The 27523-nt window shown below is 48.7% G+C and overlaps 3 protein-coding genes and 9 non-coding genes across 20 annotated transcripts in view; 11 read left to right on the top strand and 1 right to left on the bottom strand.

Moving 5' to 3' along the window:
- Positions 1 to 5660: 5660 nt before the first annotated feature.
- vps29 (VPS29 retromer complex component) lies at positions 5661 to 10057 on the bottom strand. Its single transcript, XM_056591088.1, has 4 exons — positions 9948 to 10057; positions 7840 to 8031; positions 6790 to 7025; positions 5661 to 5799 (listed from the first exon to the last, which is right to left on the bottom strand). The coding sequence occupies exons 1-4, from the start codon at positions 9948 to 9950 to the stop codon at positions 5682 to 5684; spliced, it is 549 nt and encodes a 182-aa protein (XP_056447063.1). The 5' UTR covers positions 9951 to 10057; the 3' UTR covers positions 5661 to 5681.
- A 324-nt stretch (positions 10058 to 10381) lies between these two features.
- Positions 10382 to 22816, top strand: eif5 (eukaryotic translation initiation factor 5). The gene is made up of 12 exons (XM_056591083.1): positions 10382 to 10472; positions 11027 to 11222; positions 12373 to 12652; positions 12743 to 12824; positions 14422 to 14594; positions 15483 to 15594; positions 17753 to 17877; positions 18570 to 18731; positions 19384 to 19545; positions 20339 to 20503; positions 21291 to 21431; positions 22349 to 22816. The coding sequence occupies exons 3-12, from the start codon at positions 12581 to 12583 to the stop codon at positions 22448 to 22450; spliced, it is 1296 nt and encodes a 431-aa protein (XP_056447058.1). The 5' UTR covers positions 10382 to 10472; positions 11027 to 11222; positions 12373 to 12580; the 3' UTR covers positions 22451 to 22816.
- Positions 12060 to 12137, top strand: LOC130383363 (small nucleolar RNA SNORD53/SNORD92). Its single transcript, XR_008895802.1, has one exon. It is a non-coding gene; the product is annotated as a small nucleolar RNA SNORD53/SNORD92 (small nucleolar RNA).
- LOC130383360 (small nucleolar RNA SNORD53/SNORD92) lies at positions 14051 to 14128 on the top strand. Its single transcript, XR_008895799.1, has one exon. It is a non-coding gene; the product is annotated as a small nucleolar RNA SNORD53/SNORD92 (small nucleolar RNA).
- On the top strand, positions 15224 to 15302 carry LOC130383364 (small nucleolar RNA SNORD53/SNORD92). The gene has a single exon (XR_008895803.1). It is a non-coding gene; the product is annotated as a small nucleolar RNA SNORD53/SNORD92 (small nucleolar RNA).
- LOC130383362 (small nucleolar RNA SNORD53/SNORD92) lies at positions 16676 to 16753 on the top strand. Its single transcript, XR_008895801.1, has one exon. It is a non-coding gene; the product is annotated as a small nucleolar RNA SNORD53/SNORD92 (small nucleolar RNA).
- LOC130383365 (small nucleolar RNA SNORD53/SNORD92) lies at positions 18003 to 18081 on the top strand. Its single transcript, XR_008895804.1, has one exon. It is a non-coding gene; the product is annotated as a small nucleolar RNA SNORD53/SNORD92 (small nucleolar RNA).
- LOC130383356 (small nucleolar RNA SNORD53/SNORD92) lies at positions 18797 to 18878 on the top strand. The gene has a single exon (XR_008895795.1). It is a non-coding gene; the product is annotated as a small nucleolar RNA SNORD53/SNORD92 (small nucleolar RNA).
- On the top strand, positions 19904 to 19984 carry LOC130383349 (small nucleolar RNA SNORD53/SNORD92). The gene has a single exon (XR_008895788.1). It is a non-coding gene; the product is annotated as a small nucleolar RNA SNORD53/SNORD92 (small nucleolar RNA).
- On the top strand, positions 20687 to 20764 carry LOC130383359 (small nucleolar RNA SNORD53/SNORD92). The gene has a single exon (XR_008895798.1). It is a non-coding gene; the product is annotated as a small nucleolar RNA SNORD53/SNORD92 (small nucleolar RNA).
- On the top strand, positions 22180 to 22260 carry LOC130383354 (small nucleolar RNA SNORD53/SNORD92). Its single transcript, XR_008895793.1, has one exon. It is a non-coding gene; the product is annotated as a small nucleolar RNA SNORD53/SNORD92 (small nucleolar RNA).
- Positions 22817 to 23198: 382 nt separating the features above from the next.
- mark3a (MAP/microtubule affinity-regulating kinase 3a) overlaps positions 23199 to 27523 on the top strand; it is a 38014-nt gene continuing 33689 nt past the window's right edge. For 4 of the 9 annotated variants that reach the window (XM_056591074.1, XM_056591073.1, XM_056591078.1 and 1 more), the window contains exons 1-3: positions 23399 to 23990; positions 25978 to 26169; positions 27248 to 27301. In XM_056591074.1, coding sequence (XP_056447049.1) covers positions 23940 to 23990; positions 25978 to 26169; positions 27248 to 27301 — 297 coding nt within the window. In that variant the 5' untranslated portion in view covers positions 23399 to 23939. Of the gene's footprint in view, positions 23991 to 24067; positions 24633 to 25977; positions 26170 to 27247; positions 27302 to 27523 lie in introns of those variants that run through there. The other 5 variants (XM_056591081.1, XM_056591076.1, XM_056591080.1 and 2 more) reach the window with 3 other exon arrangements.

Genomic DNA, 27523 nt, shown 5'->3' with positions numbered 1-27523 from the left:
TACGCTCCGGTGTCCGAATGTGTTCCCTGAACGCTCCGGTGTCTGAATGTATTCCCTGAACGCTCCGCTCCACCCTCGTCGCTCCCCGCTCGACCGGAGGTCCGTCCGGCTCCCCCATGAGGAGACACCACCAGACCACCTTCACTGACCCCGGCCGGGGTCCCGAGGCCCGAACGGTGCCCGGGCCAGCGGAGAGGTAGGCTTATAATGTCGCTCAGTCTTAAGTCATATATACGCCTTTATATAATGATAAACTTGTCAGTAACCAAAACATTCATTTATTTGTATAAGTCTAAATTGATCATTAACCAAACATGATTGAAGAAATAAACTCCTCGATGTCAGATTACTTATTGAATGACAAAGATGAAGAAGCCCTGAAGCAATACCCCAAATAACAACATAAGCTACAATTCCTACATGCACATGTCTAACAAAATATTATCAGGAACTTAACCAACCTTGTCAAAAACAGCTATAGCCTAATAAAGAATGATAATGGACTTACAAGAATTATGTTATAACTGAACCGATCAGCGGTCTTTAATCGAATACTATCCCATAGTGGCCGGCAGTAAACTCTGCAATGATTCTACATTTGTATATTAAATGTAGATTAATGAAGACTAGTAGTACAGGTTGGTATTGATACTGCTAAAACCATGTTCCCTTACAGGAATACAGACCATCATGCAGTCGCTGGTAAGTCATGTAATGACACCCTACACTGGTTTTATATAGCCTACTGGTTTCTAGTGAACACAAAGCAAACTAGTGTCTTATACAGTTGAATAGCTAATGCATAACTAAGGTTAAATTACAACAATTTAATGTCTAGCTCATGTTGAATGGCAATTATTTAATGAGTAGTTCATGTTAAATAATTAATGTGTAGCTGATCTTAACTAAAAACGAGGACATGTAGCTCTATACAATCATGATGTAGTTTATTGTATGCGTGATCTCAGCTTTCCAGAGGCAGGGGCCTGTCGAGGGAACCGTCGTGCGCATCCACACCACACTGAGCCCCGCCCCCTTCCTCAAGGTCCGTCAAAGAAAAGGCGTTTTGATTCATCCCATGGATTATAGTAGAAAACAGGGTCGTTCTGGAGCATGCACAATTTTAAATACACAGCCATTTTCGAATGCACCCTAGTAATATACAATATCGACAGAAAAGTAGCATATATGCATACGGTGTGGTTATACAGTATAGTGTTCTTCAAGTATCACTTCTAAATAAGTATGAAAATTAGCATATAAGAGTGCGTGTGTAGGTGTCTGTTTACAGATTACCCAGTAAAGGTTTTCACTAAACCACAGCAAATGACAGTTTACTGTGTCGCCCAGTGTGATTGATTGATTGATTGAAATACCTTATTGACACATGTCCGAAGGTATAGGCATCAGGTCAAAAAGATAACACAAAAAAGCCCATAGGCTTATTTCCATTGTGGTCCCCTGGTAGTGTAAGCATGTAGGTGTATATGTGTGTCTGTTAAAGGTATATGTACATGACAGTGAGGGAACAAAGTAAAGTATGTCATTCCAATCACACCTTCACAATACATATGGACAGACATTTTAAAATAAGAGTCACCATAATCCTTGACATCCTTGACAGTTTTTTCAAGTTTGTCAGGGATAAACGTACACAAGGTAAAACCACCTCGTGCTCCACCAGCACCCCGAGCTGACCCCGGCCCAGAGGAGGTACCTGGGCGCGGCGGCCGGGCCCCGGAGCGCAGAGCGAGTGTACGGCCTGGTGAACCGGCACTACCTCAACGTCCTGCGCCGGAGCATCAGACCGGGTGGGTCCGCCGCTCACAGGCTGCTTCGCTCTCAGGTTCACGGCGCTGCACACCGGGCTCCTCAGAGACGGGTTGTAGCCGTCGCACTGTATCGTAGCTCTAGTATTCGCAGGAAAACCCCATTTTAAATCTCTTCTTAAGACTCACTCTTATCGAATTGGCTTTTCCTTACTGATGGCATTCGTGAACTATTGAAATTATTTTATCTTGTTTTCTTATTTTATTGTATTTTTCTTTTTAATTGTAGGCTATTGCATCTTGTAATATCTTGTATTTAATTGTTCTTATTGTCTTTGATTATCTGTTCTTATTGTTAAGCACTTTGAAACTTGGTTTTGAAATGTGCTGTATCAATAAATGAATACAAAATAAAGTAAGACACATGCATAACACAATACTAGCTCCACAGAACGTGAGGCAACGTTTAGATTGGGTTTGTTTTTTAATATTGATTTGAGGAGCATGAGAGGCACATTAATGGCAGCGTAAGGTTTGATTCAACAGAAGAATTAACGACGACCATTTAGAGGTTCAGAAGTTGATCCAATTCAAACATACATTTAGTTTTATTATGATGTTCTTCCTCTGCCGGCAGGCCCCCTGGAGGAGGAAGACGGCATGGCACTGGGGCCCGCCAAGGCAGAGGCCGCGCTGGAACCTGAAGAGCCGCAGTCAAAGACCGGGGGTCGGGGAAAACATAAGCAGCCAAACAAAACCGCTGCTGCTGCTGCAAAGCACTCTGGGAAAACGAGTCTCACTAAACTCTCTGCCAAAAAGAGGTGAGTCACCAACATGCTGCATCATGGAACGTGGATCAATAAAGTATTTTATTTCTATAATCGATATAAACAATATCAAAGTAGATTATCAATTATAATATTCTAAAAGTTTATAACTGTAATAGTGGGTCCATCTTTTAAATGCAACATGAAGAATGTGATAAGTATTACCTTATGCTGTGATGTGTGTGTTTCATAAAACAGGCCTCGTGCAAAGGTCCAGCCACCGAACGCAAAGCAAAACAAAAACAAGACTGAAACAGGTAATGGTAAACGTATAATACATCTACAACCGCTGTTCAGTTCTGTTAGCGGGACAGAAGCTACTGTTGGGGACAGAGACGTGTAATGTTCATGACTCAGTCTGCTTCATGTGCATCGAGACAAGATTAGGATGTTTGTTTAATGACGTTCTTTGTATGCTCTAAGTGTGCTGCTAAGGAAGGTTCAATGCTCCTAATACTGCTTGAATGTTTCTAGCAATGGGTTACATGCAAGACACATTTAGTTGTGTAGTACTTGTTGTTAGCAGTCAATAAAGTTGCGTTATCTTCACCATCAAAAGGAAACCTTTCTCCCCCAGATTCCTGGAGCGAGCTGCTGGCGGGAGACGATCTGGAAGCTAGTCTGAGGGAGAGTCTGAGCTCCCTGTCCATGGAGGACGACCTGGACTCGGTTAATGGGGACAGTCCCAGATAGAGACTCTCTGAGGTGACTCCAAAGGGAGTGGAGACACTCTCCTCGAAGCCGAGTGACGTTGTGGTTGAGCTACAGGGGGTTGAGGAGCAGGTAGGGCGTGTTGCCTCTTGCTCTAGGGATCCTACAGGTAGACCGGATGTAGGAGAAATCGAAAGCAGACTATTTAGGTCGGGAGTGAGTGGGAACTCTTTCAGCAGAGCTGTGGGGCGGATCTCTCTCCTGAATATGTTTATTTAAATGAAGCCTTTTGTGTTATTTCATTTTTATTTAATTGGTTTATTTCAGGGACATTGCACACTAATCAACAGTCCAACTGTAAGTGAGCCAGAGTTAGCCTAAGAGGCTAGTTTACATATGTTGTCCCCTGCTATAGTATAGTTTATAATCATTTCTGGAAGCAGTATTTACCAGCAGTCAGGACCAGGTGGGGGTTCCTGTTCTGTGGGGATGTGGGAGGCTCGGAGCAGACGTGTGTCGGACCGGAGGACGGACCAGATCTTGGCTAACGTCGTACAGCCGTAGTCTCAGTTTCACGCGAGCTTTGCACAATTTAACAACCCCTGCGACAGGGTTTGGAATGACACACAGCCTGACCGACTGACCCCGCGGCCACACATACCCTGGTGGCTACGCTTATATTGGTTAGTAGTATTATAGTTTGGATTCATTCTCACTATCGGTTAGTAGTATAATAGTTTGGATTCATTCTCAGTATCGGTTAGTAGTATTATAGTTTGGATTCGTTCTCACTATCGGTTAGTAGCATTATAGTTTGGATTCATTCTCACTATCGGTTAGTAGTATTATAGTTTGGATTCATTCTCACTATCGGTTAGTAGTATTATAGTTTGGATTCATTCTCACTATCGGTTAGCAGTATTATAGTTTGGATTAGTTCCCATTATCGAGGAGTGCAACTGTATGACCAGCCTTTTCAGTATTACCTTCTCCATAGTCAGATTAATGTTTCTCCTGTACCCTCTGTACTCTTAGAAAATATCAATGTAATCATTTAAATTGTACGTGTCTGTGGAGTGTGACGAATAGTCAAATCTCCTAACCTTTATGCCTCCTTTCCTTAACCTTTGTGGAAAACGTCATCGGGTCAAGGAGAGATTAAAAGGTGCTTCCTTTCGAACATAGGAAAAGACAGCACTGTTTAAAATTAATTCGACTCCACTAACCGACGTCATTGCGCGACGGGGGGTATTAGCGACCTCTAGCGTCTCTATAGTGAAACTACAATTTTCCGAAGATTGACTAAAACAAGCGCTCTTTTGATCCATACGTTCTTCTCGCTTTATTGATTTCAATCAGGTTGTCACCAAAAGTGAGAATCACTTAGGTCGGACTTGGCCAACGAAAATATTTTAGGCCACTTGAATTCCAATTCACATGTGAAAAAAAAGAGGCTAAACTTATGTTGATGTTGAAATTAACTGCCCCAGTAGTCTTTCTTAAAAGTGAAGTTGGCATTTTATTTTCTTATGGTGTATTTTATGTGCTTACTAACCAGCAATAAATGAATTCATTTACATTCAAATAATTATGTTTCTGGAATCCATTATTATTCCAACCAGAATTCCAACCACCTTTCCTCCAAGCACTTCAAGGTAATCTCGCATCTCCCCATCTAGGTGGATCATGGGGGCCCCATCTAGGTGGATCATGGGGGCCCCATCTAGGTGGATCCTGGGGGCCCCATCTAGGGGGATCATGGTGATCATCACCATCTAGGTGGATGGGGGCGTAATCAATAGTTAACTTTACTAGTCCTCTCTTCCACTTTGATCAGTTACAAGTAAACAGAAGCCCAGGAGCTCAAGTGTAATGAGACTTTTATTCTGGAAAGAACATAATTGTTAGCTGGCCGGTCAGGCCGTGGTCGGGATGGCGCAGACCCAAACAGGGTTAAGGAGTGAAAATAAACAACAAAAGAACAAAATGGCACCAAATATATCTTTAAGATTACAAATACACGTGACCTGGGCGTGGTCTACGGCTAGCGAGTCGTACGCGGACACGATGCAGACGGGCGGGTCATTATACACACCGGCAGGACGCCCCGTCACCGTGGCAACCCTGCTTGGACCGGGGATGGGGATGGGGACGGGGGTTATACCACCAGTATGAGTTTGGGTATACTCCAAAGGAATGAAATGACCCCAACCTCCCTCTGCATCCACCCTCGAGTCCTCCTGAGCCCTCGCCGACCCCCACCTCTGCAGCCATCTCCGCAGCTCTGGAGTCAACCCCACCCTCACCTCCTCTGCAGTCGACACCACCTCCCCCACTCTCTCCCTCCCTCCAGGGCCGTCCCCTCTCCCCCCCCTCCCTCCCTCCAGGGCTCCCCCACTCCCTCCCTCCCCCCTCTCCTCCTCCACCCAGGCTCCTAGGACTTCTTGTACTCGATGCGCTCCACCTTGACGTCGTCGCCGATGAGCTGGTACACGTACGTCACCACCGTGGACGCCTGGATGTCCATGAGCACGAAGGAGGGGATGATGTTGCTATGGGAACAGAGGGCGGGGCCGGCGGTGAGACCCCCCGGTGCGTCAGGACGCGCTCGGTGTGACATGGCTTAACACAGCATCTGGTTCAGACTGGGTTGCATTTGTACCGACTAGCGCTTTTCACACCGCTAGAGCCCTATGACATGTGCTAGTGGGCTGTTATCACTTCCAACATACCTAGCAGTGCTAACAGGCCCCTAGCAGTGCTAACAGGCCTCTAGCAGTGCTAACAGGCCCCTAGCAGTGCTAACAGGCCTCTAGCAGTGCTAACAGGCCCCTAGCAGTGCTAACAGGCCCCTAGCAGTGCTAACAGGCCCCTAGCAGTGCTAACAGGCCCCTAGCAGTGCTAACAGGCCCCTAGCAGTGCTAACAGGCCTCTAGCAGTGCTAACAGGCCTCTAGCAGTGCTAACAGGCCTCTAGCAGTGCTAACAGGCCCCTAGCAGTGCTAACAGGCCCCTAGCAGTGCTAATAGGCCTCTAGCAGTGCTAATAGGCCCCTAGCAGTGCTAACAGGCCCCTAGCAGTGCTAACAGGCCTCTAGCAGTGCTAACAGGCCCCTAGCAGTGCTAATAGGCCTCTAGCAGTGCTAACAGGCCTCAAGCAGTGCTAACAGGCCTCTAGCAGTGCTAATAGGCCCCTAGCAGTGCTAACTCTAGCAGTGCTAATAGGCCCCTAGCAGTGCTAATAGGCCCCTAGCAGTGCTAATAGGCCCCTAGCAGTGCTAATAGGCCCCTAGCAGGGCTAACAGGCCCCTAGCAGTGCTAACAGGCCTCTAGCAGTGCCAACAGGCCTCTAGCAGTGCTAACAGGCCTCTAGCAGTGCCAACAGGCCTCATATGGTATTAACAGTAGTTGTGCTTAAAGGATGCCGATAGTCCTCTAGGGGTGCTTACAGTGGCGGTGCTAACAGGGTGCTATTAGCCCTATAGCAGAGCTAACCGTGGCGTTTGCTAACAGTGGTTGTGCACCCCTCCCGGGGCGAACTCACCTTTCCAGTGCGTTGTAGGCCCCGGTGGCCGAGCCGGGGTTGATGTAGAACTTGTTCTGGCTCTCGAAGGCCTCAAACTTGTGCGTGTGTCCGGAGATGAGGATGTCCACGTCGAGCTGCCGCTGCAGCAGCCCCAGGCTGGCCATGTCCCCCCAGGGGACCACCTGGTGGCCGTGGATCAGCCCGATCTTGAACTGGCCCACCGTCACCACCTTCTGCTCCGGGTAGTTGAGGTTCTGGACGCGGCGGGGAGAGACGTATGCTTTGACTCTTTCAGACCAGTACACTGACCCGCTCCTCACTGTTCACTACAGTGTTCACTACACTGACCAGCTGCTATAGCAACAACAGCCCCTCACTGTTCACCACACTGACATGCTGCTATAGCAACAGCCCCTCACTGTTCACCACACTGACATGCTGCTATAGCAACAACAGCCCCTCACTGTTCACCACACTGACATGCTGCTATAGCAACAGCCCCTCACTGTTCACCACACTAACATGCTGCTATAGCAACAGCCCCTCACTGTTCACCACACTGACATGCTGCTATAGCAACAGCCCCTCACTGTTCACCACACTGACATGCTGCTATAGCAACAGCACCTCACTGTTCACTACACTGTTCACTACACTGACATGCTGCTATAGCAACAGCACCTCACTGTTTACTAACTAACCAGCTGATGCTATAGCAACCGCACCTCACTGTTCGACACACTAACATGCTGCCATAGCAACAGCACCTCAATATTCACCTCACTGTTCACTACATTGACCAGCTGCTATACCAACCGAACTCACTGTTCACTACAGTGACCATCTGCTATAGCAACAGCACCTCACTCACTGTTCTCTAACTTACCAGCTGTTGCTTAGCAACCACACCTCACTGTTCACCGCACTGACAGGCTGCCATAGCAACCGCACCTCACTGTTCACTACACTGGTAGTATTTGAATAACGAACGGACTTTCACGACGGGCAGCCTGGCTGGTGGTCTATCTGTGTGTACGCAGGGCCAGTGTCCCAGTAGGGCGCACCCACCTCATCGAAGTCTCCCCTGACGATGTGCACGTCCCCGGCCAGCGTCTTCAGGTAGTCATAGCTCTCCTTGGTGCACAGGTTCCCCGTGCACAGGATGTGCTGGATCTTCCCCGGGACCAGCAGCTTCTTGAACTTGGCCGGCAGCGTGTTGCAGCGGTGGGGGATGTGGAGGTCGCCTAGCACCAGGACCAACTGGGGGGCAGGGGGGGGGGGGCACGCACACGCACACACACACAGGTTCACGCACACACACACAGGCGCACGCACGGGGAACGCACACATAACCAGAAAGACAGGTGGACACACTCACACACACATAACCAGAAAGACACACACACATAACCAGAAAGACAGGTGGACACACACACACACACACACACACACACACACACACACACACACACACACACACACACACACACACACACACACACACACACACACACACACACACACACACACACACACACACACGTTAGCCAGCACCCAGAGTAGCATGGGGCTACTAGCTACAGGTCAGGAGCTCAGAGAGACCACAGGGATTAGTTAGAGTCCATTAAGAGGTCCACCGTGCGGAGATTAGTTTGTCTTGTCTGCTCTTTGAGAAAACAATATTTGATATTAACAATATATATATATTTTATTATTTATATTAATTTATTCCGACGCCACCTTTGTTGGTCTATAGCCGAGAAAAAGTTTCTCAAAGACTTTTTTCTTTTCATGAGATATTAAACTAGTGTTGCACGAATACCAAAATTATGACTTTTTTTTTTTAGATAAAAGTATCAACTAAAAATGTGCCTATCGTTTTTTGTGTGAGGGTATCGTGATACCTTTCTAGTATCGGTATACCGTACAACATTAAATTACACATTATAATTGTTCATTATTATGAGGACGGGTCAAGCCAGACTTTGGATTGTCCAATCATATTGCTGAGACTGTAACAGCTCTGTGGTCAGTCTTTAAGGCAGATTGTCTGGTTGGAAGGGCCGACAGCACAACACAAGGTTACAAGGTTAATCCAACTGTCACATCAACACACGGTGAAAGATAAAGAGGATGAAAGCCTAACATTAAGAAATAGGTTTTGGTTGAGATCTGATGGGTTAATGAGAGCAGAGGAGGTGGAGGAAGAAGGAGGCTCTACGCTCCCTCGAGAGACCTAGCAGCTGGAAGACCGAGGGCCAAGGGTTAGAGTGAGCCGGTAGAGCGCGTGAGTGTTGGAACTTACCCGGTGACCAGACTGGTGGAGCGGAGAACAGAAGTGGGGGGATGGGGGAAGAGGTGGGGCAGGGAGGAAGGAGGGTGTGTGTGGAGAGAAGGAGGTGGTGCATGGGTCAAAGGTCGAAGGTTCAGGTGGAAAACAAAAATAAGAGAAGAAACAAGTTGGGACAAGAAGTAAAAGGGAAATTAGAAATTAAAAGTGGATGGCAGGCTGATTTATTAGTGTGAATAAATAAAGAACAGAACAAATCGAATGACAAAGTGATTGCGTTAGTGCTAGTTTAGTGGAGAGTGAGGGTGAACCCGACTGTATTGACCTGATCCCATTTTAGAGTGGGAAAGACAAATACTGAAATCCAAATGCAAATGAACTAACACTATGCTCAAGTTAAATAAACATCACTGACATTCATCCTGTGAACCATCTAAAGAATCAAATAAAAAGACCATAATGTCTAACTAATTTCACCAAACTTGATTTTTAGCTTAGTTGCATAAATTGCTCATACTAATACATGTTAGCTTCCTAGCCTAGCAACCAGTGATGTTGGCCAACAGTGTGTTTATGTGTGTGTGTTTATCTGTCAGCGTGTGTGTGAATTGTTTCCACGCAACAGACAATCAAATGAATAGAACCGAAAGGTGACAAAAAAGAACAAGGATCGTGCCAATGAACGAGAAACGAGCAGATGTGCTGGAAGTGTATAGCAGCGAGCTGGGTGAGTGCTGGTCATGTGACGGGAGCCGCCTCGGGATGGACCCCAGACCTCAGCTCCACGGCCTCACGGAGGCTCCGCGCTGGGCCGTGACGGGTTCGGTGCCCACAACACCACCTGTGAGGCGGACACAATCGGCCGTTTTTACATTTTAGTACTTACCATCTTCTATTTTTCTGCTGCTGCTAGTCAAGTTCAGGAAGCATCGACGCAAGTAAATCCTGGAGACGTCAACCAATGAGAGAGGAGGAGGTGGGAACAGTTGGTTTCAGGGAGACTTCCGGTGTCTGGTTTTGGGTTCTTCAAAATAAAATATGCGTTGGAACAAGCAAGTCATTGAGATAAGGACGTTAGGTTAACACATTTAAACATAAATGTCACTAAATATAAATGAGCAGCATATATAATGTGTAAATTCTCTTTTAAGTTGTCAAATGAACAGATCAGAATAACGTGTTATTTTCGTACAAGGCAATTGATGTCAAACCATCGTTTAACAAGCAAGTGACTTAGAAAAGCCCTATCATTCAATTTTATTTTGGCAAATCCTCCTTCCCTGACCTCTGGTGCTATTTAGTTCTAGGTTAGGGGGGGCTTTTACTCTGGAAGCCAGTCCACCGGAAATGTGGTGTGACCGCGGTACACTTGTCAGCAGCGAGCCTCAGTACTCCGCAGAACGTTCGAGAGGTAAGCTAAAGAAGCGCTATTTGGATGTCGTCCGTAACACGACGTCGCCCAATAAAGGATCACTAAATCTGATTTCTCTATCGTCTCCAGACATTAATACAATCATTATAATTGATAATTAATGTAATTCGACAGTATGAGCGACGCGTTGTGGTCCCGCTAGCTACCGTTAGCGCCGAGCTAACGTCAGTATGACGTCAGCATGCTGGGTCGCATCCCGGGCGCGGGTACCGACTAGTTCTTGAAGATATGAGTGCCCCAGTCGTCACTACAAGATATCTTGAGTTATTTATCGAAGTGACGACAACCTGACTACTGTGACCTGACAGGGACGCGAGTAGCGCTCCGACACGGCCCGTCGTGCACCGAAGACCCGGTGACTGCTGGTCCCCCTGACCACCACCCCGACCCCGACCACAGTTCAGCTCTAGTCCCATCAGATGATGTAGACCCCCACCAGACCAGCCTGTGTTCTCCTGTCCAGAGACCTGCTGACGACGCAGCACTTCAGCCTTTCACCGCGGTCGGGATAACAATGCGCTTTATCCCCTCAGGTCCCCCGAGCCCCCAGGACCTTCCAGACCCCCTCTGAGCCTGGTGACCCCGCAGCGTCCGGACCTTTACCCCGCACGTCTCTGACAGCCGGACTCAGTACAGCGCCTCGCCGACACTCAGCAGCAGCAGCTCGGCTCCCTTCACTGCGCCTCTGGACGACCAGCGTTGTGTTTATGTCTTTGTTTTGCGAAAACGGTAAGATAACGATTCCGTTCCCTTCCCCCTGTCCCATGTATGTTGGTGTTTTACGCGGTGACGCCGGGTTGGGTTAATAGGGTTTAAAACGGGCCGGGGGAAGGCGGTGTTTGTGCAGTATGGCATGTTTGTGAGCAAGTGGATCAAAATGGCGTCTCCCATCGCCAGCACTCGTGTGCAGCGTTCATGACGCACTCTGCAGCAGAGCGGGCTCCGGGCCCGCCGCCCCGCGTTATGCAACCCGCTCAACCGCTAGCAATGGACCGCGATGAGGCTTACCCGTCGTTAAGTTATGCCCGATCATTTCTGGATAATTAAGAATTATTACTGTTATCGTGGATCCAGTTTCGTACTCGAGGCCTACACGATGCAAGGTAGCTGCGGGGTAGCGGAGTGCGTGTGAAGCCACTAGGCCACTGTGGGCGACCACACGGGGCTAGAACGAAGCATATTTTACCTTCTAAATGGATTGCATTTATTTGAGGGCAAATTCGTGATGTACATAGTTCATTTAAGCAGATTAAATCGTTCCATCCTTTTTCTCCAATTCACGATACTTTTTATGTGGACTCTTGCGTAATTCAACACTTTCAGTTTCTGCCCATACAAGATGGATGTTGGTACTCGTTTTTTTTATATATATTTTATAAATTGGTAAATGTATTTACCCTTTTATCGTGCAAACCAATTTACCATTAAGTCAATTACTTGGCAGAAGCTTTAATCTAAAGCAACAGTGAAGTTGAGAGACACAAATTGATAAAATAAATTGCACTCAATGTATTGCTTTATAAACATCCCAAAATTAGCAGTAGAGGTCTCGTGTAGAGCAGGCATGGGGAGTGATGATTCTGAGAATGGTTTCGCAAACAAGACTGATTTGTGATGTCATGTTTCTCTTGGCTATCTGACCCGAAATTGCTTCTGTGCTTTGTGTGATTAAAACCCTTATTAAAACATACTTCAGAGTATTGCTATAATAAAACATTGGGTCATCTTTTAACCCTAATGAATATGAACAGAGGAATCTAGCGAATCCATCTAGTTTAGATGATGATCCGTTTCTGTAGAAGTAAAAGTGTCTGTGATGCAGTCTAGTGAACTGAGCATGTACCCCTGGTCCTGACCTCTGTCCCCTCTCTTCTTGCAGAGCTGTTGCGCAGCCATTGGAACCTGTGTGGTGGACATCTAGCCTTCAAGCAAGGAGCTTGCAGCCACAGCGGCACAGCGTTTTTCATGTCAGAGACCGAGCGCGCTTGCAGCCGTTTATGTCATCCCCTCTTTTCCAGACAGAAGATCCCGAAAAATCCCCATTCCAGATCCTCTTATCTTACTGATAGCGCTCAGAGCCAGCCAAGATGTCTGTCAACGTCAACCGCAGTGTGTTGGACCAGTTCTACCGCTACAAGATGCCCCGTCTGATAGCCAAGGTAGGCCCCCCCCCCCCCCCCAGTCTCCATTGGAGCATCTGAACGGGTGTACTGGTCGGTGGGTTCTGATGTGTCTGTGTTTCCCTCCAGGTGGAAGGCAAAGGAAATGGCATCAAGACGGTCGTTGTCAACATGGTGGATGTTGCCAAGGCTCTGAACAGACCCCCAACATGTAAGAACACGCTAGGAACACGCCAATAACGCACACGCACCCATGTGGTCTAGGTCGTTTCCAAAATCAACCTCCAGAACAGAAGGAGCGTTGGATTTAGACACAGGGTTGTAGAGGACGGCTGTAGTCAACCACAGAGAATCGACCTCCATGACCAATCGATTGGTCTATAGAGGGCAATAGAAATACAGAAATATTCACGTTGTCTCTAGATTTACTTAATCGGCCACAGTGCACTCAGCTCTACCTGCTAGACTAAATATAACAAAGTGCTGTTGGAGGAAGTTGGAGGGTTTCAGATCCACAGCTGGTCCGAGTCTGACTCAGTTACGGCAGAGCTTCAATGTATAGCCGGTCACACCAGACCAGTCACGGAGCGCGACAACACTTTGGCATTAGATTCTAGGTTTTGATCTGTGCTTAATACAACGGGTTCCAATAACTGCGATGCGGGCCAAGGTGCCATGTCTGATTCTCTTAGCCTAATGGGCGTTAAACACGGAAGTTGACAGGGCATCAAAGCATCGCAAACGACATAAAAATAAAAACGTCTAGCTACTGTTTTTTAACCAAAAACGTTACTTAATTAATTAATTTACACGGTGTAAATAGTTGAAGCAAATATTCTAAAGTTTGGCAAGTATACAGGGAGTTTGTCCTGTCTTATAAGTCTTATATTCTATTAAACTATAGGATAATGACAAACTACTGACTTCAATATAATTTGTATTCAAAAGCAGTTATTCATGACCCAATATATCACTCCAAAATAAAATCCATCCGTCCACATTTCTCCTTCACGCACTTGAAATAATGGATATAGAAATGTTTTCTTCCTTATGGAAGGAACCCCAGCGACTGTCCGGCCAATGAGAACTGTCCGAACCAGAGCGCGTGGACCAACCGATGCACCCGCTGAGCAGAAGCTGCCAGCCCTTGCCTTTAGTGTTGAGCTGGAGATGGCGGTGGGCTATTCATTATTCACAGGCTGTCAGGAACCAGAGCCCCTGGTGGGGGCTGATCCCGGCCAATGCGGTGCACGTGCACGTGCAGCGGGGAAGGGATTCGATTACCTTGATACAGCGATAACGGGCATAAAAATACATCAGCCTTCTGATAATACCGCCGCGTAGGGAAATAAAGCGCTGCGATTGAATACCGCCGTCACCGCAGAATCTATCGCTGACTCATGCAGAGCAGGTCGAGGACTCGTGTAGCGAAGGCATGGGGAGTGATGATTCTGAGAATGGTTTCGCAAACAAGACTGATTTGTGATGTCATGTTTCTCTTGGCTATCTGACCCACACCTGCTACTGTGCTCGGTGTGAATAAACACTAATTAAAATATACGTCAGTGTATGACTATAGTGCAACATTAAATAATCTTTTGACTCTGATAAATATGATTAGCCTTCTGCTATTTAGTCAAGTGAAGTTAGAAAAGGTTCAAACTGCCAACGGCAAACTACAGATCAGACGATAGTCCTTCTACTGTAGTGAATGGGTATTTACCAAACTACAGAACCCAGAAGGAGACTCGGATGACCACCAACCTGTTGCTTCTGGTTCTCAGTCCTAAGTTCCACTCTGTCCGCAGACCCGACCAAGTTTTTTGGCTGTGAGCTGGGAGCGCAGACCCAGTTCGATGCCAAGAACGACCGCTTCATCGTCAACGGGTCCCACGAGGCCAACAAGCTCCAGGACATGCTGGACGGGTTCATCAGGAAGTTCGTGCTGTGTCCCGAGTGCGACAACCCAGAAACTGACCTGGTAACTGACCCATTGCTGAGGGTTACCCGGCGAATCCTGGTCCTCACTAGTCAGACCACCCCCCCCTCCAAAACATTTAATGTCACCACGCCCCCAAAACATTTAATGTCACCACGCCCCCAAAACATTTAATGTCAGACCACCCCACCCAAAATATTTAATGTCAAACAAGGAATTAGCGTTTGTTTAATGATGCAACCATTGTGGCTACGTGAAGTAGTCCGTAGTTCAGTCACCCTGAGTACCTGGTCACAGGACCAAATGTACATCAGTCTGTTTACATAACAGTCATTGCTCTGGGTACATGTAGATGATTAGCATGAAACGTTGTAGTTTTGACTTATCAGTTTGCGTTCAAGGGATCAGGTGTATCTTAGGTGGTGGGTGGAGGACTATGTGCCGTAGAGTGGGTGGAGGACTCAATGTAGAGCAGGCGGAGGACTCAATGTAGAGCAGGTGGAGCACTCAATGTAGAGCAGGCGGAGGACTCAGATGTAGAGCGGGTGGAGGACTCGATGTAGAGCGGGTGGAGGACTCGATGTAGAGCGGGTGGAGGACTCGATGTAGAGCGGGTGGAGGACTCAAATGTAGAGTAGGTGGAGGACTCAATGTAGAGCAGGTGGAGGAATGGGGAGTGATGATTCTGAGAATGGTTTCGCAAAACAAGACTGATTTGTGATGTCATGTTTCTCTTGGCTATCTGACCCACAACAGTGCTCGGTGTGATTACACACCAATTAAAACGTACTGCAGACTTGGAGCATTGTTTAGGGATCAAGTGTAATTGAGGGTGCTTTGAGGCTTCACTGTCCGCTGACGGTGTGAATAAAGACTGTTGGGTGTTTGCGTTCAGGGGCTAACCCGGGAACTGTTTCTCCTCTGCCGCAGCATGTAAACCCCAAAAAACAAACTATTGGAAACTCGTGCAAGGCGTGCGGCTACCGCGGCATGCTGGACACCAGACACAAGCTCTGCACCTTCATCCTGAAGAACCCCCCAGGTGAGCCCCCACCCCGACAAACGCCACGCCCTGTGTCAGCTCCCCCTCCCCCCGAACTCTGGCCCCAGGCATGCCCATATTAGGACTCAACTTTAGTCGCTAGCTAGCTCGGTCGGGTCTGGTTGCCTGGGTTACCAACCGTGCCCTGGCACAATGGCATGGTTCAGGACTGTGTTGTTGGGCCCTTCAGAGGGCTTAGGAGTGGTGACATGTGACCTGTGGAGCTATAAGAATAGAACTGACCTGACTGGCAGTGGGGAGGATTAATATAGACCTAGTATAGAGTACTGTAGAGGCCTTTATGTTACACTATACACACTGAAGTTAGTATAGAGTACTGTAGAGGCCTTTATGTTACACTATACACACTGATGTTAGTATAGAGTACTGTAGAGGCCTTTATGTTACACTATACACACTGAAGTTAGTATAGAGTACTGTAGAGGCCTTTATGTTACACTATATACACTGATGTTAGTATAGAGTACTGTAGAGGCCTTTATGTTACACTATACACACTGAAGTTAGTATAGAGTACTGTAGAGGCCTTTATGTTACACTATACACACTGAAGTTAGTATAGAGTACTGTAGAGGCCTTTATGTTACACTATATACACTGAAGTTAGTATAGAGCACTGTAGAGGCCTTTATGTTACACTATACACACTGAAGTTAGTATAGAGTACTGTAGAGGCCTTTATGTTACACTATACACACTGAAGTTAGTATAGAGTACTGTAGAGGCCTTTATGTTACACTATAAACACACTGAAGTTAGTATAGAGTACTGTAGAGGCCTTTATAATAATAATAATAATACATTTAATTTAGAGGCGCCTTTCAAAACACCCAAGGTCACCTTTATGTTGCACTATACACACTGAAGTTAGTATAGAGTACTTCATAGGCCTTTATGTTACACTATATACACTGAAGCATCTATAGAGTACTTCATAGAGTACTTCATAGGCCTTTATGTTACACTGTAGATAATATAGAGTACTGTAGAGGCCTTTATGTTACAATATTGGTTAGAATAGAGACCTTTCTGTTACACTATACTGCATGGTAAATAGAATGGGGAGTGATGATTCTGAGAATGGTTTCGCAAACAAGACTGATTTGTGATGTCATGTTTCTCTTGGCTATCTGACCCGCAACTGCCACAAAGGCCTTTCTATCACAATATATACACCATCTAGCCTAGAGTACTACTGAGGCCTTTCTGTCACACTATATACACTCCATCTAGCCTAGAGTACTACTGAGGCCTTTCTGTCACACTATATACACTGAAGCTAGTATAGAGTAGTACAAAGGCCTTTCTGTCACAATATATACACTCCATCTAGCCTAGAGTACTACTGAGGCCTTTCTGTCACACTATATACACTGAAGCTAGTATAGAGTAGTACAAAGGCCTTTCTATCACAATATATACACTCCATCTAGCCTAGAGTACTACTGAGGCCTTTCTGTCACACTACTGGTTAGTAGTGACTGCAGCCTGTGGTAGTGATGCCTGTTAACCAGTGGATAGAGGCTGTGGTAGTGATGCCTGTTAACCAGTGGATAGAGGCTGTGGTAGTGATGCCTGTTAACCAGTGGATAGAGGCTGTGGTAGTGATGCCTGTTAACCAGTGGATAGAGGCTGTGGTAGTGATGCCTGTTAACCAGTGGATAGAGCCTGTGGTAGTGATGCCTGTTAACCAGTGGATAGAGCCTGTGGTAGTGATGCCTGTTAACCAGTGGATAGAGCCTGTGGTAGTGATGCCTGTTAACCAGTGGATAGAGCCTGTGGTAGTGATGCCTGTTAACCAGTGGATCGAGGCGGTGGTAGTGGTGCCTGTTAACCAGTGGATAGAGCCTGTGGTAGTGATGCCTGTTAACCAGTGGATAGAGCCTGTGGTAGTGATGCCTGTTAACCAGTGGATAGAGCCTGTGGTAGTGATGCCTGTTAACCAGTGGATAGAGCCTGTGGTAGTGATGCCTGTTAACCAGTGGATCGAGGCGGTGGTAGTGGTGCCTGTTAACCAGTGGATAGAGCCGGTGGTAGTGGTGCCTGTTAACCAGTGGATAGAGCCTGTGGTAGTGATGCCTGTTAACCAGTGGATCAAGCCTGAGTCCAGCACTGACCCGGTTCTCCTCGTCCCCAGAGCCCCCTGAGACGGGCTCCGCCACTGTGAAGAAGGACAAGGAGAAGAAGAACCGCAAGAAGGACAAGGAGAACGGCGGTGGAGAGGCCGGGAAGAACAACGACATCGACGCCCCAGAGGCCGTGGTGCGTATCCCAGGCAACCGGCCTGGAAATCCCATACCCCCATAGGGTTAGATGTGTTATGGTTCTGGTGGAGCACTCTGTCCTGTAGAGAGGGTGGAGGTCTACTTTAGAGAGGGTGGAGGAATGGGGAGTGATGATTCTGAGAATGGTTTCGCAAAACAAGACTGATTTGTGATGTCATGTTTCTCTTGGCTATCTGACCCGCAACATCGCTCGGTGTGTTTGCACACTGATTTAAAACGTACTTCAGAGCACTATAATCTATATCTGTGATCTTGACCTTTTTTAATGAACGAAGAGGTTTGTGCCGGAGACGTAGAGGGCCCTTTGAGCTCGTTTAGAACCAAACCAAAGTTACTTTAGAACGAGAAAATAACAAGGGTTAAAAAAAAAAGTAATTAAATTGTCCAGGTTCGCCAAATAATAAAGTCTGTCTGGGTTGACCTCCCCACAACACGAGTTAGTCAAAAAAAAAATCGTTGTACTTTCTTTATGGATGAGTAGAGTGAACCGTTGGTAGATATCGCGTCTCAATAATCCCGCAAGTTTCCACATTTCTAAAGCACCACAACATCGGTGGTGCTCAAGAGTCTGCACCAGACCCATGGTTCACCGGTACCCCCCCGTGACCCCGGCCTCCACCCAGACTAACCTCCTCCTCCTCCTCCTGCTGCTGCTGCTGCTGCTGCTAGGACGGAGATGACGACGACGAGGACTGGGCCGAGGAGACCACGGAGGAGGCGCAGAGGAGGCGCATGGAGGAGATCAGCGACCACGCCAAGAACCTGACCCTCAGCGAGGACCTGGAGAAGACGCTGGAGGAGAGGGTCAACCTCTTCTACAACTTTGTGAAGGTAGGACGGTAGCGCCGTGCTGTCCCGTAGCGCAGCGGGAGGACTCCGTCCCGTAGACCAGACCTGGGGAGTGATGATTCTGAGAATGGTTTCGCAAAACACGACTGATGTTTAGTGATGTCATGCTTCTCTTGGCTATCTGACCCACAAGCCGGTGCTTCTGATACCGCGCAGCCGTCTAGTGCGCACGGGACTACTACATTAGGCATTTGGACACTGCTAAGCTCCCCAGACAGACAAACTACTGGCCCAACCGTCATTAGGAAGGGATACTGTAACATATCCCAGGCTGTTCATCAAAGTAACTCCAGTAGAGTCGACCTGAGCCCACTGAGGCCGGGTGTTCGGGTAGACGCCGTGCATGCCGACCATGTACACGTGGTTCATTTGTGGATCATCCACCCCTGGGAGATGTGTAGCACTGAGCCGATGTGTGGGTTGTGTGCATCAGCGGTTCTAGCCTAACGAAGGCCGTCCCTCTAACCGGTGTCACCCTGTGTCCTCTTAGCGTCTCGGCGCTGCGTCAGGTGGGTTGGACCGCACACACGTCTTATAGAATAGATTTGTTTGTAGCCGCTTCCACTTTTCTACGAGGCTCCTCTGGTTCCCCGTTCTCCGTCCCGCGGCGCTTATGGGTGTTGTGTGGTTGCAGGACCGTAAGGAGGACGGCTCCATGGACATGGCGGACAAGGAGGTGCTGGCGGAGGCGGAGCGCCTCGACGTCACGGCCATGGGCCCGCTCATCCTCACAGAGCTGCTCTTCAACGAGGACATCCGCGAGCAGATTAAGAAGTACCATCGCCACTTCCTCCGCGTGAGTCCTGCTCCTCTACCTCCTGCTCCTCTACCTCCTGCTCCTCCTCTTCCTCCTCCTCCTGCTCCTCCTCCTGCGCTGTGTCTCGTGACGTCCTGAGGCTATTTGCAGTCGAGTCGGGTGCTGCGCTATAAATACACGCCAGACGACCTGGTGACTCCGGCAGGACACCGGGAACGGTGCTCCAACGGCGCTCTGTCTGGTCTCAATGCTGCTTCGGTTTTAATGCCGTTTGGGAACGTCGTTATTCAGATTCTTCTGAATCTTTTTTTTTTTTTTTTAATTGGATTAGGATCACAAACCCCTTAAGGATAGATTATGGTGGCGGGCCTTTATCATGTAGAGCTGGTGGTGGAATGGGGAGTGATGATTCTGAGATTGGTTTCGCAAACATGACTGATGTTTTGTGATGTCATGCTTCTCTTGGCTATCTGACCCACAATTAGAGACGTACTTTTTACGCCTTTTTAAATAAAAACGTTATGTGCCGGAGAGATGGAGGCCCATTTGAGCTTATTTAAAACGTACTAAAGTAACAAAGTAACTACAGATGGAGACAAGAGTAAATAGAGTCCATGATCCCCACATTATGAAGTCCTGTTGGGGCTCCCCTCCTCCTCTGTCCCCCACATTATGAAGTCTTGTTGGGGCTGACCTCCTCCTGTCCCCCACATTATGTAGTCCTGTTGGGGCTGACCTCCTCTAATGTCCCCCACATTATCAAGTCCTGTTCGGCCGACCACCTCCTCTAAGGTCCTGTGGGTGCTAACCTCTTCCTCTTTCGTCCCCTCAGTTCTGCCACAACAACAAGAAGGCCCAGAAATACCTTCTTGGGGGCTTCGAGTGCCTGGTGAAGCTGCACCAGACCCAGCTGCTGCCCCGCGTGGCCCTGATCCTCAAGGACCTGTACGACGCTGACCTGCTGGAGGAGGACGTCATCTTCGTCTGGGCCGAGAAGGTACCGCCTCCCCGCACACACCCACACACACAGTCTGGGGTCAGAACGTGGGTCACCACAGTTTAGGTGTTGGGTTTCACTTTGTAGGATTAACAATTACTTTCGTTTTTGTACTCTTGTGGTTACTATGTTAAAGTACTACTACTACTAGAGCTGGTTGGAGGCCTCCTGTAGAGCGGGAATGGGGAGTGATGATTCTGAGAATGGTTTCGCAAACAAGACTGATTTGTGATGTCATGTTTCTCTTGGCTATCTGACCCACAAGCCGGTGCTTCTGAAACCGTACAGCCGTCTAGTGCGACGGGACTTAACTACAACATTTGGACATTGCTCAAGTCCCAAGACAGACAAACTACTGGCCCAAACGTCATTAAGAAGGGATATTGTAACATATCACAGCCAGTAACTCAAATTACCTCCAGAGGAGTTGCCAAGAGCCCACTGAGGCTGGGTGTTGAGGTGGAAGGCTGTGCATGATGACAATATAGAAATTGGTTTATTTACGGTTTTCTATCGATTGTTTTTCATGTCTGACTTTCCGTCCAAGTTTGTCTTTATGGTTTATAGCCGTGTAGTCTGCTCTTATTTATTGCACTTGTAGTAACACTTATTTAAAAGGTGCATCTCGATGGTTTTCGCCAATTGACCGGAACCAACTTTGCTTGGTTCTATTGTCGTAGAGCTAGAACCCACCAAGTTCCCTCAAGTTCCCCACCCCGCCCAAGTTTGGGCAGGTGGAGGAGGAGTTGAACCACGACCTCACCTGTGCCCCTCCTCCCCCCCTCAGGTGTCCAAGAAGTACGTGTCCAAGGAGCTGGCCAAGGAGATCCACGCTAAGGCCGCGCCCTTCGTCAAGTGGCTGAAGGAGGCAGAGGAGGAGAGCGAGGGCAGCGACGGGGACGAGGAGGAAGAGGACGAGAACGTTGAGGTGAGGCTGTGAACCGGCGGTCTGGTCTCCCCAGCGTCGGAGGAGCTAGAGACAAGACGGTGAACCGTAAAAAAAGGTCCTCTGTCACAAATCATTCACAATGATTAACAGTTGCCTATAAAAAAGGGTCAATTAATAAAACAAACTTATTTCTTTATTTATCTCTTATTAAACTTGGTGTTTTTAGAAATCGTGCCCAACCCCTTACCTAGTCTGGATGCCCTTTTGTTTACTTGCGGTGGTTTTAACAAGGCCGGGTTGGTAATGAAACGCACAGGACAGCTTTAAGCTCAGAACTACTGACGTGAGGGGGAGCCCCTTTGGATGATGTGTTGGTGGGTGGAGGGCTCTGTAGAGCGGGTGGAGGGCTCTGTAGAGCGGGTGGAGGGCTCTGTAGAGCGGGTGGAGGGCTCTGTAGAGCGGGTGGAGGGCTCTGTAGAGCGGGTGGAGGGCTCTGTAGAGCGGGTGGAGGGCTCTGTAGAGCGGGTGGAGGGCTCTGTAGAGCGGGTGGAGGGCTCTGTAGAGCGGGTGGAGGGCTCTGTAGAGCGGGTGGAGGGCTCTGTAGAGCGGGTGGAGGGCTCTGTAGAGTGGGTGGAGGGCTCTGTAGAGTGGGTGGAGGGCTCTGTAGAGCGGGTGGAGGGCTCTGTAGAGTGGGTGGAGGGCTCTGTAGAGCGGGTGGAGGGCTCTGTAGAGCGGGTGGAGGGCTCTGTAGAGCGGGTGGAGGGCTCTGTAGAGCGGACGGAGGGCTCGGGAGTGATGATTCTGAGAACGGTTTCGCAAACACGACTGATGTTTAGTGATGTCATGCTTCTCTTGGCTATCTGACCCACAAGCCGGTGCTTCAGAAACGGTACCGCCGCCTAGCGTGTCTAGGACCGCACCTTAAACGCCTACTCTTCCTCCTGCTGCCCCCACAGGTCGTCTACTCCTCCTCCGCCCGCGAGCTGACGGTGGAGACGGTGAAGCCGGCCAAGGCCCAGCGCGAGGAGATCGAGGACATCGACATAGACGCCATCTGAACGGGGGCCGGGGAAGAAAGAGCGCTCAATCAGATTCTTGCTTGTGTGTGTTGTGGCTTCTCACACGGTGGCCTGTACTACCCCCCTCCCCCCCTTTCCCCTGGCTGCCCCCTCCACCTGGCTGCCCCCCCTCCCTGCATCAGCTAACCCCTCCTGCCCCCCGCCCCTCCCTCAAATCAACTCTCAGCTCTGTGGCATGATATACAATATTATAGCGCTTTCCTAGCTGCACATTAACTGCTGTGATTTTGAGATGTATTCAGTGGAAATGAAGTTGCTTGTGGGTTATTGGGGTTATCATTTGACTGCACATTTAATTTGTCTGTATTTTTCCAGTTAATAAAGAATGTTTTGCTATCCACAACACGTGAAACTGTTTTTGCTGGGCGACCTTAATATAAGTGCTACAGTGGATTATTGATGGTTGGTTCAGATTATTAATATTTTATTTTTTTTAAGGTTATTAATGATTTATCACCCTACATATTCAACGTTATATAAACTTTAACCATCATTCTTAAAAGCGGGCCTGCAAATATTTTTTTACAATGACCTATATAGTGTGTTATGTAACGTTAGTCAGCAAACCGCGATAAGGTGAGTAAAATACAATATCGACCAGGGGGAGCTGATCAATAGGCTATCTCGGGCTCGAGATGAACGGAAAACTTGATACCAAACTTAATCATGACGAAGTTGTGTAACCAGGGCTATTTACCGATTATGACAAACCATGGCTTCAGAGTTATGGGGAGAAGACCCGCGCCTGTTATAGACGGGTTATAGATCTAAACCGGATTCATAAAATCCCACCAGAATTGGGGTGTGAACCACAGTTGTCTGGAAGTGAGGTCTTGTGAGATGACAGCTCTACTTTGTGATCCAATGAGTGCAGAGATCGGAGGGTTTCCTCACTTCCTCTGCCTCGGCGCACATTAATCCCAGACACTCAGTAGCCATTTTGGTCCCACCTAAAGCGGAGCAGGCAGCGGGCCGGAGATGGAGCCGACACGGAGGCGGTCAGCGACCCAAACACTTTGAAATCTCTTTCAAAAGACCCCGAGGGACGACCCTGAGTCACATGGCATGTTAGGAGGACATACTTTTTGAATCCGAGGGTGATTTCCGACGAGCTGCGCTAGCCGTGCCCTAGCCCCCCCGACTACCGAGCCGAGCGGACCGTGATTTGGGTCGCATCCCCGCCGAGCCCAGGCCATGTACGGAGTGTCGGCGCGGTGTGAATGACGGCCGTGGTCGGGGTGTTTGATGCGTTTTATTGACAGGTGTCGGCCGTCATCAGGGTTCACCAGGCCAGGGGGACCACGTCTGCTCGGGACCCGTCACGGATCAATGCTGAGACTGTTTTCCGAAAGGGCTGCACGGTCTGGAGCCGAGAGAAGGCACTAGTTCCCAGGGTTAGACTAGGTGCTGCAGAATCCCATCTGAATATTAATACTCACAGTGAGGCGTCGACCCGTCCAGGACTACCATGTCGTCCAAAACCCCCCTTCCGACCGTCAATGAGAAGCCGACGGAGGGCGTAAGTAGACTGCTGACTTTGTTCACATCCCCTAAGCACACCCATAGGAAGGACTTGTTGTGCTGAAGCAGCACACGACCCCCCCGCCGTGGGGGTCCATTATACTGCTTGATAATGGGTTTATAAGGGGCTGAAAGATTGTTTAAACAACTCGTAAACACTCGTACCCTTCAGCCCAACACGCCCTGTAATCCTCCCCGCTGTGGCCTCGGAGGTTCACGGGTCTAGTCTCTGTTTTTAGACCGTTTATGGGTTATTGAATTGAACCAAGTTCCGAGGTGGATGTTCGGGGAGTAGCCCATCTTTAGGGCCTAACTACGAACTAAAGTGCAACACTTTGTCGCCTATGTGCCAGAGTACTTGTGTTCGTACTGGTATTCCTACTGGTTTTCCAAAGTGTCACTCGAGGGTTTCAATCGCTGCCCTTCCAAATATGGGCATTCCTGTGTCCCACCCCTGTTGACCAGGAGAAACTCTGTCAGCTCATTGTCTCTGTGGGTATCGGACCGGCGGCCAGGGCTGGGGGGGATATGGTGTCTATGAACAAAACACCCTAGTAGCTCCGCCGTTGATTTAGACTGCGTTAAGGTTAGCAGCAAGACCATGACCGGGTCCCAGTCGACGAGGAAACGCCGCGACTGGGTGAGTACCCGGCGGGGGGAGAATAGCCGGCGGGGAGGGAGGGAGAGTCTTCGTTATGGATTTAGTGTTTTTTTTGTGTTTACAGTGAGAGGCGGCATATATGGATGTGCGAATAAGAATTTTTATCCTATTAATGAAAGTCGAGCTCTGTTAGTATTCAGGTTATTTTCCATGGAATGGAACTTCATGCATGAAGTTGGAAGTCAAAGTGTTGACCCGTTCCCGCTAGGTGGGAGATCAACAGGGTCACACTCATCGATACCGTCCCGCCCCAGAGGAGATGTCTTGTGTTCAGCGGGCCTGGGCGGAGCCAGGGTTTGATTGTTGTTTTTAAATAGCACCCAGGGAATCAATTCCCATCTCCCTTGGCCGTCGAACCCTGGACTCATGCCAAAGTTGGGACTCTCTCCCAACTTCCTGTTCACTTCTCACGACCAGAAATAAGAGACAGGCCCGCTAATCTCGACTAGTAAACAAGTCTTGTTTTGTACACTTCTCACCACTCGTTCGGAGATGGCTAGGCTAGTTTAGCGACCACAACGTCCTCTCGTTCGCACACCCGTCAGCCATCCTGAGGTGAGACACAGGACGTGAGATGCACGCAGTCAGGATGTATGCTGAGCCCGCTCTGTAATTAAGAGTCGCACGTCACCCATTAAAGCAAACACAGGCCTCAAGTGTGTTCACACACTCGGGGACCCGGTGGTGTCGAGGAGAGACGCCAGCACATTGTGGTGCCCTACATGGTACTGGGTTCTGGGAGGGGGGGGGAGGGGTTCTAGGCACAGAGCAGGATGTTGGTGTGTCATTGGGACGTAAGAGTGTGTAGTGTGTTGTCGTGGTTCTGTAGGGGACGTTCTAGTGTGTTGTTGTGGTTGCATAGGGACACTGTAGTGTGTTGTCGTGGCTCTGTGGGGACATTGTAGACGGTAAGTGGTTAGTGTTTTGTAGTGAGTAGTTGTTGGTTGTTGTGTAAGCATGTTGTGTAGATCTTAAGCCGGGACTTTGGGGGTGTGGTTCGGTCTGTAGGTCGCGTGCCGGAGGCTGCTGACGTGACGTGTGTGATGGGGGCACTGATGAATCTATCGCCGTGGTTACAAACTTTGAGCGTCTCGCTGGCTACTGTGGAAGATCAGCTGTCATTGTTTTAAAGGGCGGTGTTATTGACGTTCAGATTTGATTCTGTGGGGGTCTCGGGTGAAGGGGGGGGTTTGGGGGGGTGGTAAAGGTCTCCGGAGGCAGGTTAGGATCCTCTGCTCAGTACGCCGATGGAGGCTTCTGTTTGTGCGCGTCACGTGACCGTGGCGTGCGTCATGTGACCGGCGTGTCTCCGTGGGTTCCGCAGCACACGACCAACGGCCGCCAGGAGGTGACCGCCCGCCCGGTGCGGTCGGGGGGCCGGTCCCGCGGCTCGGGCGGCGGCGGCGGGGACGAGCCGCAACAGCCCCACGTGGGGAACTACCGCCTGCTGAAGACCATCGGCAAGGGCAACTTCGCCAAGGTCAAGCTCGCCAGACACATCCTGACGGGGCGAGAGGTGAGCCGGGGTCAGGGGTCAGGGGTCAAGGGGTCGCCGACCGCCGCCGCGGTGAAGGAGGCCGTGCATTAAAGTGTGCGTTTACCTCGGCTCATATGATGGGGAATTCATACAACACCAGGCAACGGCACAGTCTCACGGACTGTACCGGTAAAGGTACCCCCTTTAACCGCCCGGACGTCCCCCCCGCTGGGAATAATAACGGTTAACAAACATGACACTTTCTCATTGCGTCACCAAGTTAGGGCGAAAGGCAAACCATCTAAACCAGTACAAAACAACAAGCGTTGAATCCCGTCCCTGCTCTGTTCTGTTCTGTGGAGGGACTGGATTCGGGCTCTTTAACTCTAGGGTTCATTTTACCATCTGGTGACAGCAGAGGGTAGTGAGCCCCCCCCCACCGACCACACACACACACACACACACCCTTAAAGACCTGGCTTACTGCTTATGTGTCTGTTGTCGAGGCAACTAGCATGTCCAGATCTCCGTAAATCCTCCCCGTTTAAAGACGGAGCAGTCCGTGGGCAAGACCAAATTATTTTATTACCAGCCCTAATAAGAGGGTATTGGGGTATTTAGGACTGTTACCCCACCGTAACAGTCTTACTCTAGTGTCAAAACATTATGCTACTATGAGCAGTTCACATGCTTTCATTCTGTAAAGAGAAAGAATTTGAACCATAAAAGAGATTACTTGGATACAAACCAAAGTATTTTATGTAGGATGTACTTCATCAAAACGTTCCACTAGGAAAGACAAACTGTTCTCTTCTTGTTGAAATATATATAAATACAATTTGCTATATTTGGGTTGTGTCTGGTAAAGTGCTATAGTAGTAGCATGCAAGTGCTATAGTAGTAGCATGTTAGTAGCAGGCTAGTAGTATAGTACTAGCATGCTAGTAGTAAAGTACTAGCATTCTAGTACTCTAGTAGTAGCATGCTAGTATAGTAGTATAGTATGCTAGTTGTATAGGAGAAGCATGCTAGGGCTAAAGTAGCAACTTGCTAGTGCTAAAGCAGTACTAAAGTTCAGAGTGGTGATTCTATAGTTCACTGCTTCTTCTGTCCACAGGTGGCCATCAAGATCATAGACAAGACCCAGCTCAACCCCAACAGCCTGCAGAAGGTGAGCTACAGTCCGTCTGTCTGTCCGTCTGTCCTCTGCTGTTGGAGACTCATGGCCTCACCCTGGTATCATACGAGGCTACGGTCGTATGTCCGTCCTTTGAGCGCCTAGCAGACCAGCCCTGGGAGCCCTGCAGGTCTGATGAAAGCACTGCATATGGATTTGACAGGCCCAGACACCAAGGTTCCACTGTCTACCATCTCTGGTCATACGTGCAAGGCG

This window comes from Gadus chalcogrammus, chromosome 5 (assembly GCF_026213295.1).
Source record: "Gadus chalcogrammus isolate NIFS_2021 chromosome 5, NIFS_Gcha_1.0, whole genome shotgun sequence".
Lineage (NCBI taxonomy): Eukaryota > Metazoa > Chordata > Actinopteri > Gadiformes > Gadidae > Gadus > Gadus chalcogrammus.
Note: the sequence above shows the minus strand (reverse complement) of the source record. Positions and strands in the feature narration are given on the sequence as shown.